The sequence below is a fragment of the Hermetia illucens genome, chromosome 2 (assembly GCF_905115235.1).
Source record: "Hermetia illucens chromosome 2, iHerIll2.2.curated.20191125, whole genome shotgun sequence".
Lineage (NCBI taxonomy): Eukaryota > Metazoa > Arthropoda > Insecta > Diptera > Stratiomyidae > Hermetia > Hermetia illucens.
Genome location: NC_051850.1, coordinates 26,288,057 through 26,310,438, shown reverse-complemented (window position 1 = coordinate 26,310,438; position 22,382 = coordinate 26,288,057). Strand labels below are relative to the sequence as shown.

At 43.5% G+C, this 22,382-nt stretch overlaps 1 protein-coding gene across 2 annotated transcripts in view; it reads right to left on the bottom strand.

Moving 5' to 3' along the window:
- LOC119650405 (titin-like) overlaps positions 1-22,382 on the bottom strand; it is a 71,252-nt gene that overhangs the window by 13,423 nt on the left and 35,447 nt on the right. For both annotated transcript variants that reach the window (XM_038053190.1, XM_038053191.1), the window contains exons 4-9: positions 11,893-11,973; positions 11,363-11,839; positions 7,549-7,695; positions 6,719-7,492; positions 1,903-2,049; positions 905-1,843 (exon numbers count right to left, since the gene is read on the bottom strand). In XM_038053190.1, the coding sequence (XP_037909118.1) occupies positions 905-1,843; positions 1,903-2,049; positions 6,719-7,492; positions 7,549-7,695; positions 11,363-11,839; positions 11,893-11,973 (2,565 nt within the window). The remainder of the gene's footprint in view (positions 1-904; positions 1,844-1,902; positions 2,050-6,718; positions 7,493-7,548; positions 7,696-11,362; positions 11,840-11,892; positions 11,974-22,382) is intronic.

Sequence of the window (22,382 nt, the reverse complement as noted above, 5' to 3'; positions counted from 1 at the left end):
TCAAGACCATAACGGTACACTACAGTACAGACAATGTGGTCAGTATTGCATTAATGCACTGATTTGACCCCGGTGCTCATTCCCAGCATCCGAGATCCAGTCACTAGAACAAATCCCTCTGCCATCAGTGAGATTTGAACCGCGACCTTCCGCTACGACAGCCTAGCGCTCCAACCATTTGAGCCATCCGGACATACAAGTTTTTATGGAGTTAAGGGAGAGGTCCTCTTGCTTCCCTCTTCACACTTTCCTTTCAGTCTCCGAGAATGGGAGTTCAAAACTAAACCGCACCGATTTGACATATAAATAGCCCCGCATTGAGATATGATGGGCTTTAAAGGGGGGAGGGGGGGTTGAATACAGCATATATTTAACAGGATGAGAAAGGGAGGTTTTCCTTTTTCTTTTCTATATTTTCCTCGTCCTCCCCCTCCCTCACGGGTAGGGTTGAAAATTCACACTATAAAACGAGGTTCATGGTTCATCCCCTCTCAACCTTTATCTAGGAATCATTCTGGTCTAATGTCAATTATGCAAATCTCTTGATTGCAGAAGTTAAACCGACTGAGTTGAGAGGGAACCTTCTGCGCTATTGGCTGCTCTCCTATTTCTACTCAACAAAAACACTTTCTTTGACCTACAAGACACATTAATCTTTACCACATGTGTCGAGCTATCTCAAGGAACCTTCTCTCTTCAATATTGGCCATTTCTCCTACAGCATAAGATCCCTTAGTCCTTCCTAGATTTATACGGGTACAAGCTTCTAATTCCACTAGTCAAAGAAGAATCAAAGATATGCTACACGGATTTCAGTAATGCAGAGTTTAAGCCTTAAAATTTTTTTGACTACTCATACCAATGTTTCTAAAAATCGGCAGCCAAGGCGCCACCTCAACCTTACCTTTGAGATATTCCTGTTTTGCTTTTGCCTTCAATTTCACTAAATCAGTTCCAACCATGTACTTTTCAGATGCAGTTCGTGCAAGTTTTGACGGGGGAGGTGGCTTTGGAGCTTCAATAGACTTCTGCATTCGCCTAGACCTCTGCTGTCTAGATCCTTCACCAGGTTGTCTAACTGATGCAACAGATGGTCTTGATAGTCGCCTAGATGGGTCACCGGAAGGTTGCCTTGACACAGGCGCCGGGATCAATGATCTTCGACGAGCTACTTGCATGTCAGCACGAGGATGTGGAAGCGATCTACTTGAAGGCCGTGAAACAACTGGTCCAGATGGTTTTCTCGAAATAGGCATTGGGATTAGTGACCTTCGACGTGCAACCTGTACGTCAGAACGTGGACGTGGAAGTGACCTACTTGAAGGACTACCAGCAACTGGTATTGAAAGTCTAGATGGTTGTCCTGGTGGTCTTCTTGGAATGGGTATTTGTGATCTTCGACGAGCAACTTCTATATCAGCACGTGGAGGTGGAAGTGATCTACTTGAAGGGCCTGCTGCGAGTGGAGCTTGTAGTGAAGCTCCCATAGTTTTCCTTCGTAATTGCTGAGCTCTCGCTGCAGCAGCTTCTCTTGAAGCTTTTGCTGCCCTTGCAACTTGCGCCATTCTGTCGGCTCTTTCCCATTTTTGGCGCTCCATTGCTAGTGCCTGATCGGCTTCGTCCTGCTTCTTTTCCTTATTCCACTCCACCAATTCAGCTACTACTTTTGCTCTTTCTACATCTGCAGCTATTTGCCAATCCTCAAGAAGGCCTAATGTACTGCCATCTCCACCTGCTTCAATATCAAGTCTCCGAAGATTAGCCACTAGTTGGGCTTTAAGATCAGCCAAGTGTTGTTCAAGTTGATCGGGGTTCAGTTGACTCCTTTGGACTTGTTTGGCAGCTGGAAAATGATCGAAAATTTCGACAATACACATAGATGTTTCTATTGAATGAAGTTACCTTTCAGATAATCCATTTTAAGCTTCAGAATATTTGCATCGTTTCTTTCAATCAGGAGCAGTTTAGCCTGGTATTGGTCTTTCAACATCGCAAGCCTTTCAGCAAGTGCTTGTTGATTTGATATAGTCTCTTTTGCTTCAGCTACATCTGTTTGGGTATAAGAGTAAATGCTTAATTTTTTATAATTAATTCAAGTGACTAAGTCTGTGCAATAAAAGCTATAGTAAGTTCCAAAAGATGGATCAAATGGAGGATCGATCTTAGAGAGACTGAATGATACTTTGATCGCTAATATTAAGGAAACATTTATTACAGAATTTACGTTACACTCTTGAATTTTATAACTCTGATCTCAGTAATGAAATCGGTTATATGCAAGGGACAGGATTTATTCGCCTTTCGCCCTTTGCCTTTCCGAAACTCCGAATACTCTTGCCGATAAACTCTTCAAATTTGATTGATCAAAAAGGAAATAATAATTTTAGAGGACCATAGAGTGCTTGGAGTAGTATTATTTTCTAGCCGTTCATATTCAGGATCGTATTTCCAAGTCATGAAAAATTGTCCTACTTTAATCACACTACTCGGTTGGTTTCGGATTTATCCTTTTGGAAATTGGCTAAAGGAGGTACCTTGCATACCCTCTTGGATTACAACATGGCCGAATTTCTTGCGGCTAAGCCCAGTTTTGAAGACTTCTTGAAACAATTGCCTTAAGACCTAACCTCTTGTCTACAAACACTACCTAGAAGATCCCACTTTCGACAAAACGTTGTGTTATCCGAACCGTGCCCATTGGATAGTTTGCAGTCGCGGGTAATTGGCTGTATTCGAACGGAGGGTCACTAATATCTGATGAGCAAACCTGATCTCATCTTGTAACAGTGGACCTGAGCCCTTACTCGTTTGAATCATATGAGTATATAGATAAAGCAAAAAACAGATCGCACACAAATAGGTGGTAGATCTTCGCCATTTTCATAGCCAGGGAACAATATCCAACAAGGAAAAAGTTAGCCATGGAGTCCAAAGCTCATCATTGGCCTGCCACAAAAATCACAATCAAGGATTAGTGACCAGAGTACGTAACCAGGCCGCAGTGCTGGAGCCAAATGGAATCTGCACTATACGAAGAAAAACCTTGAACCGGAAAAGACGGTCAAGGTAGATTTAACAGCAAAGTTGATAGCATGAGTGAAGAAAAGAGTGAGTAGAGAGATGAAATGCATTCCTATCTCAGGCAGATTACCAGCAAAAATATTCCCTGCTGCGTCTAGGATACTGAATCGGAACCGTTAGACACATTGCTTTAGGCCTTATTCAATGTACGAGCATACGTGATCAACGCGTCTTAGCTACCTTGCCATTTTTCCTATCCATTTCCCAATTTTTTGTGATATGAATACCCTGAGGGTAATGTAATACTCTGTTTCACGTTTTCTCGCTTTGCAGCATGGCCTCAATTCTGGTGACAGTAGTCCTCTGCGCGGTTGCGTCCAGACCTATCGGAATTATTCTTGCTTCAGCACGATACGCGGACGCAACTCTTAGAGCTGCTCAATGTTGTACTAGGGCTAAACCTTTGCGGTCTGCGGTGAACTTGTTCGGTCGCGCAAGCGGCGACCAGTCCTGCAACGTCATCAGCGTATCCGACCAGATGCGATTCATCAGGCATTTCGAGTCACAACAGACTATCGTATGAGGCCTTTAAAGGTATGGACCAAGGGTAGTCCCCTGAGCAGCCCCCCTTGTGACCCTCATTCTATGCTGTCTTTCTAGACTCTCGTAGAGGTTCGTTCGTTTTTTAAATAGTATCCCAATATCCGCAAAATGAAGCCTAGAATATGGAAATAATTTTGTAGCTCCAGTGGCGACTGTGTGCCTCAGCCAGTCTCACCACTTGGACCACTTCATCAACCATCTCCCTCGGGGGCCTTTGTCTTTGTTTATCGATAAGAGCCGCGCAACTTTTCAGCGGCTAGAAAAAGCACGTTGGGAATACCATTAGGTCCTTAAGCTTCTTTATATTTCACGAACAAAACCGCCTCGCGTTCTCAGTACTTAATCTCTCATCGACCATATCAGCTCGGAAGGATAGGAAAAAGTACCTGCAGGATTTCTTCACATCTTTACTGCTTCCATGGAACAGGGTGATTGCATCGGGTTTTTTGGTAACTAACATGTACCCTAGATCCTATGAATGGAGGATTTCGAGGGTTTACCTCATCATCTTGGTCTCTTGTGTGTCCAGAACTTGTGACTCGCTTACTCCTGTTGGTAGGTATTTGCAGAACATCGGGAGGAGCCATTTATCATTTCGAAGGAAATAAACTGGTGATCATTGACAGTAAAATCTTCCATTATCCGCGATCGGTATACCCGTGACACTAAAGACCTTGTAGCTAAAGTCACGTTATCGATAGTGCCATCGTAACCATGTTGTTCGAACGTCGGAGTGTTACCGATATTTAGAGCAATAAGTTCCATTCTGGTGACTGTCTAAAATGCCTGTACCCCAAGAATCGGGTTCAGTGTCCTCCAGCCTATTTCGAAAAGCGAACATAGATACGTTCGGTGTAAGGTAAACGCTCAAAAAAATCAAGTCAAGTCAAAAACGCAGCATCTGTGTGCGTATTTCACAAGACGATACCTTATTATCAGGGAACATGTTTTAGACAACATTTCGGCTTTGAAGTTCCGGCCCACAATCACGGAATATCAATAGTGCAGTCTATGCACCAACGAGGTAGGTTTTTTTAAAAAGTCCAATGGAATCTAAGTGGAACTCACTAGGAACGATTGGGAGTTCTGAATGGTAATATTGCGTTTGATGACCTTGCGATGAGAAAATATGGGGATGGAGATGGCGATAACAGTGGAAGGTTTGTAAGTTTCTGTAACTTACACTGCCTTAAGTCGTTGATGATACATAGTTCAAATATGTAGCCAGTAATGAGGTTAATCGGGTTTCGGCTGATTAGTAACGGAGATCTAATCACATCGACGACATCGAGAGCAAAAGATAGAAGAAAGTCAGGTTAAATGTCAACGAGAGTAAAACTAAACTCATCACTTAACACTTACAAAGCGAAAAATATGGATACTTTCATATATCTTGAAGGCTTCTTGCAAAGGATAGCATTATCGCTGCCATCTGCTGAGGTCAAAGCCTTATCTACGGGTGTCCCAGGTTAAATCGTTTTTCGACAAATCCCCTTCGAGTAAGACACAACCGTCATGATGTACCAAGGCAAGGAAAGGATCGTCTAGATAAGCTTAAACTGGCGTGGTTAGAGTTCTCTGACTCCCTAATAGCAGCAAAGAGGGCTCAACTGGCAACGACTAAATCCTCGGTTGCAGCTATCGAAGTCGATGGTTAGACCTTGTATGATAACACGAATCCACTAGGTTGAGATTATGAACGGCGCAAAATCCGAAGCTGTAAGGATTGATCAGGTATCGTGCGGCATCAGACTTTGCTTTGAGTTGGTAGGTATCTCGAAAAATGTTACCGTTAAACTTTACCGACGAATGTACGAGTGGTTGGCTCAGAGAACACTGCTCCTACCTGAACGATATGATGGAAGCGAACTGTCATCGCTTAACAATTGCTTTCTATGGCTTCCACATGAGTATTGTGGTGTCCAGAATTACCACAACACCACTAACTGCGTGATACTAGACAGTAGGGCAGGAGAAAGAGCTGATTGATTGGCATTTGTGCTATATACCTCATACAAAACTAAGGGTTTTTGGAGCGGAAATTAGAGGCTTAAAACTTCCCATATGTTGATCTTTTGAATGCCAATGCTAGACGTCGTTCCTGCATAGAGGCTTCAAAAATTTTCTAGGCAACCCTAGGTATTATGAGAGAAGACGGGTAAAATGCTATGGTGGAACTCGGATATGTCAAAATAGAGGGGAACAATGAAGTCAATTCTCAACCGAGTTCTGAAGCTTGATCCAGTTGCAGCCTCGAATTTGTACAAAGGGGGTCAGAAAGCTCTAAAGAAGATCATAAGATTCGCTAATCGATCATTATCATCACGTAAGAAGAGATTGATTGGTCCGCGACAACGTAGGTGTCAACGCCATTTCTTGCCACCTAGGTAGCCAGCATTTACAGAGCGCAAGGCGCACAGAAATCTATGAAAAAACGGCAAACTGGTTGCTTGATGTATAATATGTTTCTTCTCAAGAGTTCAATTCTACTGACCACATACTGCAATGCAAAGTAGTGCCATTTGAGTTAGGTAAACAGGAATTTAGCTCGCTCCATAGATGCAAATCTGAGGGGCCAGATGATATCATTCCTGCTACTGCCAGGCGGTTACTTTGCTGCCTATCTATAATTCTGCTAAGTTACTGCCTACCTAACTTGCATATGAGAAAGGCAAATTTACCGAGATATCCTTCCAGGAGTTTTCGGCAACATTAAACCTGCGGGTCACTGTCAAGGTGTGGCAACTGGGTTTAGCGAACCAAGATTTTTGGAGAAACGGATTCAAGAGGCAAAGACCCAAATGTTGATAATATTTCATATTACCTAACCGAAGCTGGAAAATGATAACCTAGTTGTCATAGCGAAATTCGCTAAATTAATAGTCGCATTAAGTAGGAACCCAGGGTGCTTAGTAAACGCACACCATCTAGAACAGTTGAAATCTATGCAGAGAACCAGTCCATTTAAAAACGAAGACTTGGTAGGCTCTTTCGTTTTGAGTGGGGCAACATCTAAAAATATAAAATTTTGGACAGGTACAGTACAATATATTTCCTCCCTGAAATGTGCGATATTGAAAAATTCATTCATTACCTCTCATATACTGTTGTCTTGCTTTTGCTTTTCGTCCCACAACATCTGTTGCTCCTATATATTTCTGAGAAGCGGTACGTGCAACAGATTGCGCAGATACACGTGGTGCTACTCTGGCAGTGGCTCTGGGTGTCCTCATAGACCTTGCCGCAGGCACTCCTCGTGATGCTTCGCTAGGAGCTCGACTAGGTACTCGCCTAGGTGCAGGAGTTGGTATTTTCCGAGATGCTTCGCTAGGAGCTCGACTAGGTACTCGTCTAGGTGCAGGTGCAGGAATCCTTTGAGATGCTTCACTAGGTGCTCGACTAAGTGCTCTCCTAGGTGCTGGTCTTGGTTGAACTGGACAGACAGCAGCTGGCCCAGGAAGTGACATCCTTGAAGGACCTGCCGTCGGTGGAGGTGCTAGAGCAGCTCCCATGCTCTTCCTTCGCATCTGTTGAGCCTTCGCTGCAGCAGCTTCTCTTGAAGCTTTTGCTGCCTTTGCAACTTGGGCCATTCTGTCTGCTCTCTCCCATTTCTGGCGCTCCATTGCTAGTGCATAATCCGCTTCTTGCTGTTTCTTTTCCTTATTCCATTCCACCATTTCAGCCACTACCTTTGCTCTTTCTACATCTGCAGCTATTTGCCAATCTTCAAGAAGACCTAAATCATTACCATCTCCTCCTGTCTCTATATCAAGTCTTCGAAGATTGGCCACTAGTTGGGCTTTAAGATCAGCTAATCGTTGTTCAAGTTGATCGGGATTCACTTCACTCGATTGAGCTTGTCTGGCAGCTAAAATTTTGAATTAGAGAGATAACTGTAATAATTTTCTAATTAGATGAAATTACCTTTCAGATAATTCACTTTCAGTTTGAGAACATTGGCATCTTTTCTTTCGATCATCTCCACTTTAGCTTGATACTCACTCTCTAAGGATGAAAGCCTCTCAGCCAATGCTTGTCGATTTGATATGGTCTGTTTAGCTTCAGCTACATCTGTTTGTATATAAAAGTTCATTAGTTTTATTGATAATGATTTCGCATGGATTTAGTAGCAGTTTTGCCATAGACATTTTTTGGCTGGTTATTAAATCCGCGGTTTTATCATAGCATTAATTAGTCGCGATAGGAGTTTTGAATCATCTGCTAGTTTTTTAGGTTCGGAATGTCGGACTTAAACTCAAACTGAGTTTATTGGTTTTAATACCTTCCCTGCATGTAAAGTAAAGGGTTGGGAAACGCTATCAGCAGCGCAAACAGAAACCAAGATTCTGGCCTATTAGAAGACTTTAGTGTCTGCTGCTTTGCGATATGTGCAAGATTTCAATCAAATTGTCCAGTGACAATCTGATGATGGGACGCATTTGTGAATATCCAGCATTTCATATTTTTCTTCTGTAATTCTCTAAGTCAGTCCTTAGAATTTCATAATTTCCCCCCTGACATTTAATCTAAGTTGGTCGAATTTTTAAATTGACCAACTTAATTTTCATTTGCATAATTTTTTTGATAAAACCCTACCACCTTGTGCATTTGCCCAATATATTTGAAATTTTAAAATACGGCTTTCTAATATTGCGGAATGAACGTGGACCTTTTGCCTGCTTGTTTCATGCTGCATATTATTATGTGCAATTCCAACGGCATTTTCTGGCTAAGCCAATGAGGCCTATTTGGGTATACAGGCGGGCGAGATGGGTTTTACTATGATCCCAGTGACATGGAATTTGGGGTCAACCACAACAAAATTAGCGTGATCTGAGCCGGTGAACAGGGGCAAGATTGTGAAAAGATTTCGGGCGGATAAAATGGATTGAGAGGAGAAAAATGTGGAAAGGCATTCGTGCAAAGATGTTGATGGAGAAAAGGAAGTCGACCGTGCGACCGTGATTCGACACTTGTCTAATCCAAATTCCATTTGAATTTCACGGCTGAAAATGTCTACTATTCGCAACCGACTTCTATATAGCAACTAAAGAGATTTTTTTGGCCTCTAGTTGCTTTCCTACAACTACCGAATCGATAATAAGTTGCTTTTTGCAGCCCCGTGACCCAACTCGGCACTCCTTCTGCTCCTCAAATAGAATGTTGTTCTCAAGGTGCGCATTGATCCTTCCACTAATAATGGACGTTATGAATTTGTAGAGGGTTGGTAAGCAAGTAATCGGTCTTGTGTCCGCGGGGTCTTACACCGTTTCTTTTTAGGGACAAGGTAGATAATCCCCGCAGTGAGGAAGTGTGAAAATTTCTCCGGCCGACTAATGACTGGTAAATTTTTTATACCAGAAATTCTGCTCCCAATTTAAACCAGAACCTCTTCAGTTTTCCGAGCTGTTTATGGCTCGTCAAACCTTCCACTTCAGTAACATCCACAAAATGCATGCAAGGCGTAGTGGCATGGCAGCTGCCTTCAGCTGTGATGCACTCAGTATGCTGGGCGGGTAACCCCCAAAATCCACCACAATATTCTGTTGGGATTCGTTAAGTGACGTGAAAAAGACTTCGCTGGTTCCTCGCGTAAGCTGCATTCGGAATACGTCTGGAGTGCCTTTCGCTGTACCGTCGTAACGGACTGCATACAACAGAAAGCTTCTGCTTTAGTGTGTCCTAAATTTCAACTACGGGTGTCTCACTGGAGTAGCATAGTTCCGGTAAACACTCTGAACTTTATTCTTCACCCGCCTGCGGGCATTTTCTGCGCTGATTTGAGTCAGTCTAGCAATGTCTTGCCTTAGTGAGTCACGCCGACGTTCCAGATGAATTTTCCACGGTGGATCTCTTCGGTTACACAAATCAATAACGCGAAAGCGAATCTTCTGACAGTCGCAATTTGACAGCCGCAACTGCACCTTAATACACGAGTGATTGTAGTTGCAGCAGCGACATATCAACACACAGTGGAGATGTAATCCTATCTTTGATTTGAAATAGAATTCTTGGAGTTGTTGAAGGTGCATAGAGCCTGGGAATGCCTGGTCTATGCAAAGGATCCATTTCCGAGAATTATATACATGCTCTTTAGAGTTCGTTCCGAACCTCAGCGGAGACTTCATTTGGACGGTGAAGAAGAGTGCTTCGGCGAGTACTGAAACTGTTGCCTGCAGTGCGGTGAGGTGTTATTGATCTCGATCACGAGTTTCCGCAATGACTTCAAATCGAACACGCTCCCTGATGATGGCCGGGATTGTGTCTATGCGCGTAATAAAGGGGTACTAGTCTACGACTCGCTGCACACAACGAATTTCTGTTGCAACAAGGGGCAGTAAGCTGTTGTACCTGCCCCCGCCATTATTTCATTGTAGGTGAGGATGATGAAGAGGTTCATTTCCTTAGTCCACTTCATTCGTTGCCTATTTGAACCTGCTGAAGTGGTCGTCACAGATTATGTTGTAAAATGACACGTGAGTGATCTCAGTGTTCAGAAGAACCAGTTTCTGTTAACGCTTGTTAACCATGTTAAGATGAACCCGGTTATCCCAGTATCTTTCCAACCAAAGGATTCAATTGGCTCGAGTCAAAGGATTCAATTGACTTTCATAGTTGAAATATGCTGGGTTAGAAGGATTAGGGTGATTTTGAACAAACTGGTTGCATGCAACTGCAGGAGTGGATAAGTCTGTACCATAAGAGCCTGATAGGTCGTTAAGATAAGGTTACAAGAATGAAATTCAAATGTGCAAGAAAGGGTGACATGGGGCTAAATAATATGGTTTGACATAGGGACTTTGGAAAAAGTTACTCTATTTTCAAAGCTGGATAATTCGTTGATTGTGGTAGACACTAGAAACGAGTTATCGAAGAAGTTGATTATCGAAGCAGGGGCGTTAAATAAGGCTATGTAGGTTAGTTTAAAAGACTCGCAAAATGCTTCTAATCTACAAAGCATGTATCTTGGGTAAGGAAAACAATCATGTGGCCAGTAGCTGAATTATGCATAAATACATCAATAAGGAATCCAAACTAAATGGTGAATTGTCTAGTTGGCTAAATGGCAACATTTATTTTGCTGAGCTCATGGATGTTTGGGTAGAGACTTTCAAGGATCGATTTATCATCCAGTATTGAATATAGCGAGGCCATTTCCATGTTTCGCGTATGGTTCCCGTGGCTGGAGTATCCAGGGAGTAAGAGAGCTAATGTGTTACAGCGTGAGGTCACGGTTTGATTTCCACTGGTATCAGAAGGATTTGTTTCATGACAGGATGCCGGATATTAGTTGACTTAGTTGCTAATGGGTACCTGAGTGAAATCAGCGCAGTAATGACGGTAAGCATAATGATGTGCCAATGATTACTATTATGTATTGTTAAGGGAAAAAAGTAGGAATCTACATATTATGCGAAATAATATTATAAGCATACCATTAGTCGTCTTTTTGGGACGGAACTTCTGTGACGATAAATCTATATCAAAAGTGCCTCAGAGAATTGCGAAATTCTAGCCAAGAAATCTATGAGCACAATGTTAGGATTAAATAGAACGAGGGCGGGTTCTGAATTTGACGTTGGCTAGGCCACTATGACAAAGGTTCCGGAAATATGATGCAACTAATAAGTTGATGATTACTGGATGGGATTTAATCAGGCGCCCATTTTGACCACGGAAACGAGCATAATCATAAGATATCAAAATATAAAGCAAAAATTTGTTTATTGCAATGTACCTCTTAAATATTGCTGCCTGGCTTTTGCTTTCCGTCCCACAACATCCGTTGCTCCAATATATTTTTGAGAAGCAGTACGTACCGCAGATTTTTGTGATGTCGGTCTTGGAGCGATACGACTAGACCCATGTGTAGGTACCCTTCTAGGTGGTTCAGCTTCTGGTTCAGTAGGCGGTTGGCAAACGATAACGGGAGGTTCAATTGGAGCTTGTATAGCTTCTACTCCTCTTTCTAGGCCCAACTCCTCTGCTTTCTCTTGTTTTCTCTGTTTTCTTAATTCCGCTAGTTCGGCTATTCTTCTCGCCTTGCCTACTTCCGTCGCTATTTGCCAATCTAAAATAAGGTTCAATGCGACTTCTTCTCCGCTTCCAATAGGACCTTCTGCTTGTCGATTTGCTAATATTTGTGATTTTAGGGCAGTCAATCTGTTGTGAAGGTCATCTGGGTTTTCTGCACCCTTTCTAGCGACTTGGGCAGCTAAAAAATCAGTGCGTTTTAGATAACAGCAGATAGTTTTTCAATAAGATTACCTCTTGAATAATCCGTTTTAAGTTTGCAAACAGTCGCTTCAGCTTTCTGAGCTTGGGTTTGTGGTTTTATTGCGGGTACTTCTGTTTAAATAGAAATAAGAGAATATCAGCAATCAAGCTTAAGAATATTGCGAAATTGTAATAAATGAAAACTAAAACTAAGGCTAGGAAGTAATAATTCATATTAAGATTTCATTAATTTATATGCTCGTAGGTGTTAAAAATAATAACTGTCCCATTTGTTCAAAAAAAGCCCATACAATTTTGTGTGTTTTTGTGGTTGTCCCGCTGCTGTAAGCTTATTACTTGCATAGTATTAAATTATAATAATCCTAATGAAACCGAAGCATAGTCTTCAAAATGAGATGATTGATTCCCTCCCTGTTATTGAGAGGACATTTTAAAATTGGAGGTCTATCCTGATTTTGTTCGTCCTGCCTCTTCATAACAGCCACTTACAAGGGTACCATAGGGTGTTGCACCCGTCATAGTACACTCTTGTCAGACATGGTCTTCGCACCTCCATAAGTGAAGTGGGCCGTTAAATATGCAACGCCCGTATGATTCTCTTTTCATCAGCTACTTCCATAAAAGTGGAATCCATCCAACTAGAGCCGATGAAGTGATTATAAGGAAAACTGGGAATGACAGGCGAAGTTAGATCAACAAATCCAGTGCTAAGCAATGTCATCGAGAAAATTCAGGAGAGAGGAGGAGAATTTTTTTAAATTTATTTCACAGTTGAAGGATATTCCGTGAGCGGTTTTTATCCTTGTTCGAAAAATTTTCAAGGCTGTGATTCAGGCTCAAACCGGTCAATAATTGCGATCAAGTTTTTATTATCTTCGATAAATGATGGGGATCGTTGGGTCGTTAATGCTGAAACGAGGAATTATTTAAAACACCAAAAACAATGTTGTCTCTTTATTTAATATTTCTTTTTTTATCGATTTATGATAATAAACATATTAATGAGTTAATTTAATTACATATTGCCCTAGTCCATCTCCTGGAGCAAATAATTCGTTTCATATTGAAAGGCAACCAACCGCAGGGTGTGCTTACGAAGTAATACAAGTAGTTGTAATTTTATTCCAAAGCAACTGTACACCGCAGCTTATTAGGTTGGCTTGGGAAAATGGAGGAGGTTTGGCTTCGCACCGTGCTCTACTCCCAGCAGTAGTTGTGTCAGTATCATTGATTTTCTGAAACTATTCTCAAAGAGTGTGCCTTTGGAGAGAATGAGCAAGTCAAAAGTGAAATAATATTCAAACATTTGTAGTTATTACATTTTGAATACTTGTATTACTTTATGAGCACACTTTACATACCTGGCTCTCTTCGGGACTGAATGTTAGTTTCCTGTAAAATGGGCACTTTTCTGAGACCGAAGAAAGCATGGCATGTAAATGGTGGTATTTGTTATATTTCGTTCGCGTAAACTTCCACATGGGGCATAGCGCGCCAAACACACCTATACGGGATCGCTTTTTGGCAATGTACTACAGCTCCCACCACGACTTTCCGACAAATTCGCACTCCTTTTATACTGTTCTGCGCCACGTAGCTCTAGGTCTAAATTTAACAGCGTTCTTCCATTTAAATATATGGGTGCCATTCACCCCTTCGTGACGTCAACCACACCTACGCGCTATCCTACGCGGTATACTGAGATGCGCTTCAACTCCTTTCAGGACTTTCCGAGATCTCGACATCCTCCTCTGCTGTACTGCATCATGTGTTCTCTTCCATTTGAAGGAAAAATAAAAGGAACAAATGAATCGAGAGATATGGAGCACAAATAATATCTATGGAAATAAGTCCTTTGTTCTGTCTCTGTCGGGATCAGAAAAGTGTGGTGTATTATGGGCTGTAACACTAGGTAAAACGAAAACTACCAGATTGGTGGCGTTAATTCAGAAAAAGCTGAACGATCGGGAGAGAACCACCAAAACATCCAGAGCGGTGAGAGATATTGGTCTAGGCAACTTCTTAAACAACTCGAAATGTGAGAAAAGGGGCCCTCTGTAGAAGTCTGACCAAGAAGAGTTACCCTTCATTTGCTTGACCCAAAATTGTTGGGCTCTCTAAATTAGTCAAAGACAAATGCAACGTACACCGAGCAAGCAAAAATATGGTGACAGCCATTAGAATATTATAAAATGGTATGGTAATAAAGTCAACGTAGGTAACACCATTCGTACACCTGCAGATGTGGGACATAATGCAAGAAAAGTAGGAGGGATAGTTAGGAAACCAGTAGCGGCTAAACACCAAAAATCCCCATTGTATTTTTTGAGAAAGGACGCTTAAATCCGCTAATATGGAAAAGTAATTTTATTCCCAGTAAGAGAGCCCACATCCAGCCGGAAAGATTGTGACGGTAGTACTAAGCTTGAGCTATGAATGGCCAAGAAGGATAGCAAGTAAATAAGGATTGTTCTCGAGGCAATGCTCACTTTAAGTCCGGGAAGTATATCATACGCTAGCATAATTAAGAATATGAAAGCTGACTCTGGTGTTGAACGCCTGGAGAGAAATATCAGTGGGAACAGGACGAAAAGGGGATTTCATACTGGAGCTGAAAAAATCCTGAAAAAGTAAGGCTGAAGGCTTCCGCAGCCTAGTATAAAGTATATTTCTGAAGGTTATTATGGTGCGTACTGCTCCAAATCATGAAATCTCCTTCTAGTGCAAGCACCTGGTTGAAGTTAGTAAGGTAGAAATTTGTACTGTTTTAGCAGAGAATATCTATTGTTAGTTCCAGAAAACTGTAGAAAGCGTTACAGGGGTTAGGTGAAAGGATAGAATGTAGGAGACGAATAGACGGATAAATGGATAGATGAATAAATGGAGAGACGGACAGATGCATAAACGGTGCAACAGGGAGGCAGGGAGACCGCGAGACGGGGAGAGGTAAAGAGATGGAGAGGTGAAGAGACGGAGAGGCGAAGAGATGGTGAGGCGAAAAGATGGAGAGGTGAAGAGATCGGAGAGGAAACGGGAAAGTGGGTAGATGAGGAAACAGAGACGCAGTGGCGAGAAGAGGGGAAAACAGTAAGACGTGGAAAAGGGAGGACGGGTAGACGGAGAGAAGAGAGGACGGGTAGACGGAGAGAAGAGAGGACGAGTAGACGGAGAGAAGAGAGGACGGGTAGACGGAGAGAGGGGAGGACGGGTAGACGGAGAGAAGGGAGGACGGGTAGACGGAGACAAGGGAGGACGGGTAGACGGAGACAAGGGAGGACGGGTAGACGGAGACAAGGGAGGACGGGTAGACGGAGAAAAGGGAGGACGGGTAGACGGAGAAAAGGGAGGACGGGTAGACGGAGAAAAGGGAGGACGGGTAGACGGAGAGAAGGGAGGACGGGTAGACGGGAAGATGGGTAGACGGGAAGATGGGTAGATGGGAAAATGGATAGACGGGAAGATGGGTAGATGGGAAAATGGGTAGATGGGAAAATGGGTAGATGGGAAAATGGGTAGATGGGAAAATGGGTAGACAGGAAGATGGGAAGGTGGGTAGACAGGAAGATGGGAAGGTGGGTAGACGGGGAGATGGGTAGACGAGAAGACGGGACGATGGGAAGACGGGACGATGGGAAGACGGGAAGATGGGTAGACGGGAAGACAGGAAGGTGGGTAGACGGGAAGGTGGGTAGACGGGAAGGTGGGTAGACGGGAAGTTGGGTAGACGGGAAGGTGGGTACACGGGATGGTGGGTAGACGGGAAGATGGGTAGACGGGAAGATGGGTAGACGGGAAGGTGGGTAGACGGGAAGGTGGGTAGACGGGAAGGTGGGTAGACGGGAAGATGGGTAGACGGGAAGATGGGTAGACGGGAAGACGGGAAGGTGGGTAGACGGGAAGACGGGAAGGTGGGTAGATGGGAAGACGGGAAGGAGGGTAGACGGGAAGACGGGAAGACGGGAAGACGGGAATACGAGAGGACGAGAGGATGAGACGACGAAAGGACGAGAGGATGAGACGACGAGAGGACGAGACGACGAGAGGACGAGACGACGAGAGGACAAGAGGACAAGAGGACAAGAGGACAAGAGGACAAGAGGACAAGAGGACAAGAGGACAAGAGGACAAGAGGACAAGAGGACAAGAGGACAAGAGGACAAGAGGACAAGAGGACAAGAGGACAAGAGGACAAGAGGACAAGAGGACAAGAGGACAAGAGGACAAGAGGACAAGAGGACAAGAGGACAAGAGGACAAGAGGACAAGAGGACGGGAGGACAAGAGGACAAGAGGACGGGAGGACGGGAGGACGAGAGGACGAGAGGACGGGAGAACGAGAGGACGGGAGGACGAGAGGACGAGAGGACGGTAGGACGGTAGGACGAGAGGACGAGAGGACGAGAGGACGAGAGGACGAGAGGACGAGAGGACGAGAGGGCGAGAGGACGAGAGGACGAGAGGACGAGAGGACGAGAGGACGAGAGGACGAGAGGACGGGAGGACGGGAGGACGGGAGAACGGACGGGACGGGAGAGCGGGAGCATGGACGGGACGGGAGAGCGGGAGCACGAGAGGGCGGGAGGACGGGAAGACAAAGAGGCGAGAAGAAAGGGCGACAGGGTGACAAGATAACAGGATGACAGAATGATAGGATCGAAGGGTGACATGACGGGGCGACGGGGAGACAGGGGACAGGGAGACAAGGAGACCGAAAGACCAGAAGACTGGGAGACAAGTAGACGGCATAGGACGAGGAGGATAGAGGACAGATGATAGAGGATAGGGAACAGACGATAGATGATAGAGTATAGAGGATAGAGGGGGATAGACGATAGAGGATAGAGGAGATCTTACCCCCTGACCACAGGTGCCGGTAGAGAGACCTATTGATGGTTAAGTATGTCTTCAAGGATATTTTTCAGACTATGCATGGACACGTGTTTGCTCATCTCTTGTGTGTGGCCAAAAAGGCTATGGGTATCTGAACATAAAAGAAAGATAGAAGAAGTTAGCTTCCGGTGCAAAGGCTTAAAACTCGAGTACCGGTAAAAACCACGGAGCTCACAGACGTCGATATCCATCGACCGCAGTTATTCGGTGGGGGGTAACTTAGCCACCGTGGCATATACTGCTCCAACTGACTTAGATTTGGGGAAAGTGGTGTTCAAGCGAAGCAGTACCTCACCAAGAACATCAATAGTGAATTCGAAGAATGATACGCTGAGAGGAAATCCTTGGCCGACTAAACGGTTTCGACAGCACCACATTTGTACAGGGATGACGACTCCAGATACTCGATGACTAAGGAATTGACCTATTCAGGGGAAGCTCATCGATTTAAGAGGGCAAAAACTGAAAGCCAGGAAAGCATATTAAATGCTAAGGAGGAAGGAGTGTTTAAAAGGAGCTATTCGGGCAAGCTATTCGTTTAAACTATAAATAGTTCAACTGTCCGAGTTTATCAAGGACAAGTACAACTTGCATATTGAAAACATGGTGGGATCCATTAGGGTCTTTTAGTGGGTCGCAGGAGGACGAAAGAGGTCCCCAGGAAAAGGCGAAACCTGACGTCCCAAAATTGTCACTGGCGACCGTAGTGGAATGTCATCAACCTGCCACCAAACACCCGGGAGGAAGATGGTGATACATCGGCAATCGAAGTGAAACGTAAGGAGGACAAACATGGTGGATGGATCAAGGTAAATAACAAAAAGGCGGAACAGAAAGAAAAAATGCGAATTGGCTAAGGGTGTCTTTCCTACGCGTTGATATTAAAAAAATAGATAAAAAAAAGATCCAGGCGGAAATATCAGCAAGATCCGAAGGACCCAGGAAGGCGATCTCATGTTTATAATAATAATAATAATCGTTGGCGCAACAATCCATATTGGATCAGGGCCTTGAAGTGTGTTAGAGCACTTCATTCAAGACCGCAACGGTACACTAGTGTGGAATGACTCAAAGGGCGTTTATTTCCGTAGATCACGTGCCCTACTCGTTCATCCTGTTTTTTTTAGCAAACAATGTCGACAATCCCCGCAATGAAGTTCGAGACTTGGATGGAATATCGAACAGCATTTAAGCTTGCGTAGGGAGGGCCAGATCGACCATTTTCTTGTTTTTTGCTCCTTGGCGACTGTAGTATTTTTGTACTAGTACAATACGTCCGCAGATCCTTCCAAAATATGGGCCATAGGATAGGTTCTCTAGTTTTCATGGAAGTCCTTAATTTTTATCCTCTCGAAGGCACTGCACAAACCTAATTATCATAGCACTCGATTTGTAGAGAAGTTGAATGCATGAAAACCTTAAGACTCTGAAGATTCAGTATTCTGGCGATATTTCTGCTACTAATCGGAGTAATCCGCTTTCTATAAGCACATGGTATTCCTGTTCTTCTGAACTTTTTGTAGTTTTCATCACTTTACGATATTTTAGTTTCCCTGTCAGCCTGCTTATATCTTTTCCGTTCTATTCTGGACTTATACCTACACAGCTTTCCCCCAAACGCTAAATCCTTTTTTAAGGATGCTATGGAGTTTTGATAAGCTCATATAAGGCCATATTTTGTGCAAATAACATGAGCTGATAAATATTTCGAAACAGAAACAAAGAGGTTGTAAAAACTTATTTCGAAGGCTGGAAGCTTAAAATTATAAAATAACGTTATCTAATAGATGTTAAGGCATTCGTTGAGACTATTCAAATGTTGCAGCTTGGAAAGAAAGTCTGTTTTTTCATTCACATGGATAGCCGCGCCTTAGTTGATGTGATTTAAATCACGTGTATTAGAGTGTCTTTGTGTTTGTCCCACTGACGCAGAGCAATCACGATCACTATCATTAGCAATATATCTATCTAAAGGGAAATATTAGCAATAAATAATCAAATAAAATGTTTAAATACACTTTAAAATTTACAAAAACGTTACCTTCCAAATACCGCGTTTTCGATTTTCCAGTAGTAACATCTACTGCTCCAGCAGATTTTCAATAACCTATTCTTCAGGTAGGCCGGCCTGATACACGGTGTTCCACTCTACAAGCGGCACTGGGTGCACGTCTAAGGGCTTTTTGAAATTCGTTTTAGGTTCGACTAGGCGTACTTCTAAATCCAGGTGAAACTACCTGTGCAGCTGCCCTATTCAACCTTCGTGCTCTTGCCACAGCGGCTAATCTGGCAGCTTTTGCTTTTTTTGCTATGGCTGCAAGTTTTTGAACGACTATCGCCCTCTCTGCGGCACGTTTTCTTGCCTCTTCTTCTTTTCGCTTTCGCTCTTTTTCCTCCTCCAAGTCTTCCTGCGCCTCTTCATCAACCCATGCGTCATCATAAACCCACATAATCGGCTTCCGGGGTACGAGCATTCTTTCTGCTCCTTCATTTTTTTCCCTTTCATCTTCCTTGGGTTCCTTAGAAATTTTTCGCCTTGCCCGTCTGGGGAAAGATTCTTCATATCCCATTAATTCTTCCATTTGGGGCGAGATAGGTATTGCTCCTTGCTCCTCTGCGGCTTCTTTTTCTATTCCTGTTGGACTAGGCTCAATAGGAAGCTCTGGTTCGACTGCGAGCATCTCTGCATCCTCAGCTTTTTGCCTCCTTTCTGCATCCTCTTTTACAGCCAATTCTATTATTTTTTCTTCCACAGATTTGCTAAGATCTTCTGCCATGTCTTCAACATAACCTTTCTCTTCGTAATCCTTTCTGAGCTCTTCTAATAACAAATCTGTCTGCTTAGTATCTACAACAAAACGGGTAGCAGTTATATCAACTCTACACAGATAATTTCATTTAGAAAAGGCTACCTTCCAGATAGCTTCCTTGAAGTAATCGCAGTTCGTCCTCTCTTTCGGTGTTGATATCTTCCTGCGTGCTTGCTAACACCATGTCAGCTATTTTTATAGCTTTAATAGAATATCAGAAGAGTTCGTAAATTAAAAGTAAGATCATTTCACTCAAAAAAAATTACCTCGCAAATAACCTGCTTTCAGCTTGGACAGTTCCCGCTCGGTTCTGTTGATTATTCCTATTTTGACTCTATAGTCACCCTCTAAACTCCGGAGCCGTTTAGACAGGGCTTGGGGATCCAATATCTGTTCCTTAGCCTGTACCACATCTATTATTATGTAAAGGGTTTTATCAATTAAGTGAGCATTATACCCAAGGAAACCTTTTCTTATATCAATTACCTCTTTCGTACATCTTCCTAACGTCTTCTCTATGTCCAGCGAAATCTGTTGCTTCTATATATCTGCGCCTGGGTATTTTAATTCTCGATGGGGCTGCTCTGGAAGATGAACGAGATGGCAGTAATCGAGAAGTAGGAGTTGAAGGTGCTCCTTCAAACTTCCCGGCGCGAGCTCCCAATTCCCTCTTCGCTGCGACTTCCCTAGCAGTTTTTGATATAGCTTCCTTTGCAGCGCTCGCAACAGCTCTTATGGCAGCCTCCCTTGCAGCCTTTGCGGCTTGTGCGACTTCCTCAGCTTTGGCCTCCTTTGCCTTTTGAGCTGCAATCTCCTCTCTTTTCTTTTCGCGCTCCTCTTCTTTTCTTCTTGCTACCCTTTGAGCGAGGGCTACCTCGGTTGCAATCTGATCATCTGTAAGGGCTTCGAATTCAAAACCTTCTCCACCTGCATATTCATCATGTTGTTGCAGTGCTGTGATTAGTTGTGCCTTCAGATTTACGAGATATTCTACAAGTTTGACGGGGTCCCGCTGAGTTCTTCGTGCTTCTTCCACCGCTGAAAAATGAAGCATGTGGAAATAATACAAATGGAGATTGTGTTGCTCAGCATATACATACCTCTCAGATAAGATGATTTCAGTCTGAGCAAATCGTTTTCAAGTCTACTGATGGCTTCTATCTTGGTTTCATATTGAGATTTAGATATCTCAAACGCCTTGGCCTGATCTTCTGGATCTTTAATATCCTCTTTCGTTTTCTCTATGGCTAGTGAAAGTTATAAAATCAGTTCTTTTTTAAGCGGATATTGGCTGGTGATGAAAAGTGGATCACGTATGAAAATCTCAAGCGAAAAAGATCGTGGTCGAAGTGCGGCGAGCCGGCCCAAACCATCGTCAAGTCCGGATTGACGGCAGGAAGGTTTTAAGAGAAGTTCAACGCTCTCGTAGTATCTCGGACACCACCTTGTTGTGGTGAGGGAGTCTGCGGTAGTTTTGTAACTCTCCAAGTGATAAGAAGTCACAGACTTCGCATCCACCTGCGATTTTGTGGCGCCGAGTCGTGGCCGAGGCATGGATTTTGGAGACGCCACCAGATTCATGTTTCCCCACGGAGAAATCCGTGGAAGACAGGCTCACCACTTCAGTGGAAAACCTACACTCGGTGTCTACAGTGCAGTCAGCCAAAAAGAATCGTACGGCAACTCCCTTAATGAGAGGAACTGGAAACCTGGCTACGGCCGTCCCGTCGGTGACACTTGTGCCCAACTCTTTTAGAAACGGGAGAGAAAGGCTCGACAGAACAGTCTTCAGCGGCAAAAGAGAAAGGACTACAGGCTTTCCTGTCAAAACCTGCTACACCACCTCTACCAGGAAAAGGGAAGAATGGGAAGCAGGCGATATGCACGCAGCTGTCTACTTCCGGTATGTCGAAGTTGATCCATGCAGCTCCTAGCCGGCGACCACAGAAGGCGCTGCGAAAGGAGGCAAAGTTTCTTGAGAACGAGGACATGGACGTTGTTACACCACCAAGTGTGACGGTATCTAAAGAAATCGGAACTTTCGGCGGAAGTTGAGGACAAGTTGGTAGCCCTGGTGAGATGCACATTGGGCGCAGCAGACTTTTCAATTAGCGGTGGTTTTCTTATTAGACTACACTTATGTCTACAAATATAAAGATTAATCAAACTAACCTGCACCATGCCAAAGCTTCTTCCTAACTACTGGCAGTAAGGTTGGTAAAGTTGAAGGACTGTCCTTATATATTTCGGGTACAAGAAGAAATCTGTTGTATTGGATCAGTAAAGGGGACTAGGATACTCTTTGACGAGAGATCTTTTAGCTTGCATCCTGATATCCAAATTGTCAGAGGCTACTATGCTGAGACAACTCTGTTCCCAGGACCTTGTTGGGGTTACTTACAATACCAGGTTAATGGTAAGAGGGGAAACGTCATAGTTGCATCTACTTACTTTCCCTATGATTCTTAGTATCCTCCGCCTACGCAAAAACTAAAGATCTGGTAGTACATGTAGAATCAAGTGACCTTAAACTCTGCAATAGCAAATGCAATGATTTTATCACTTCAGTTGGTCTGAATACCCTGAATGTAAAGTGCGCCCCTACGTTCGTGGGGCCAAGTAGAAGTGAAGTAATTGACCTAATAATATGCACTCCAAATTTGCAAGAATTGATTAAAGACCAGCGAGTGCAAGATGAAGTCTCACTCTCAGATCACGGGTACTGAGATTTCAGTCCAACTATTGCTGGTGAACAGTCTGTAATATAAAGACTAAATCCTAGGAAAACGAATTGGACAAGTTTAATGAACTTCTTGGCAAC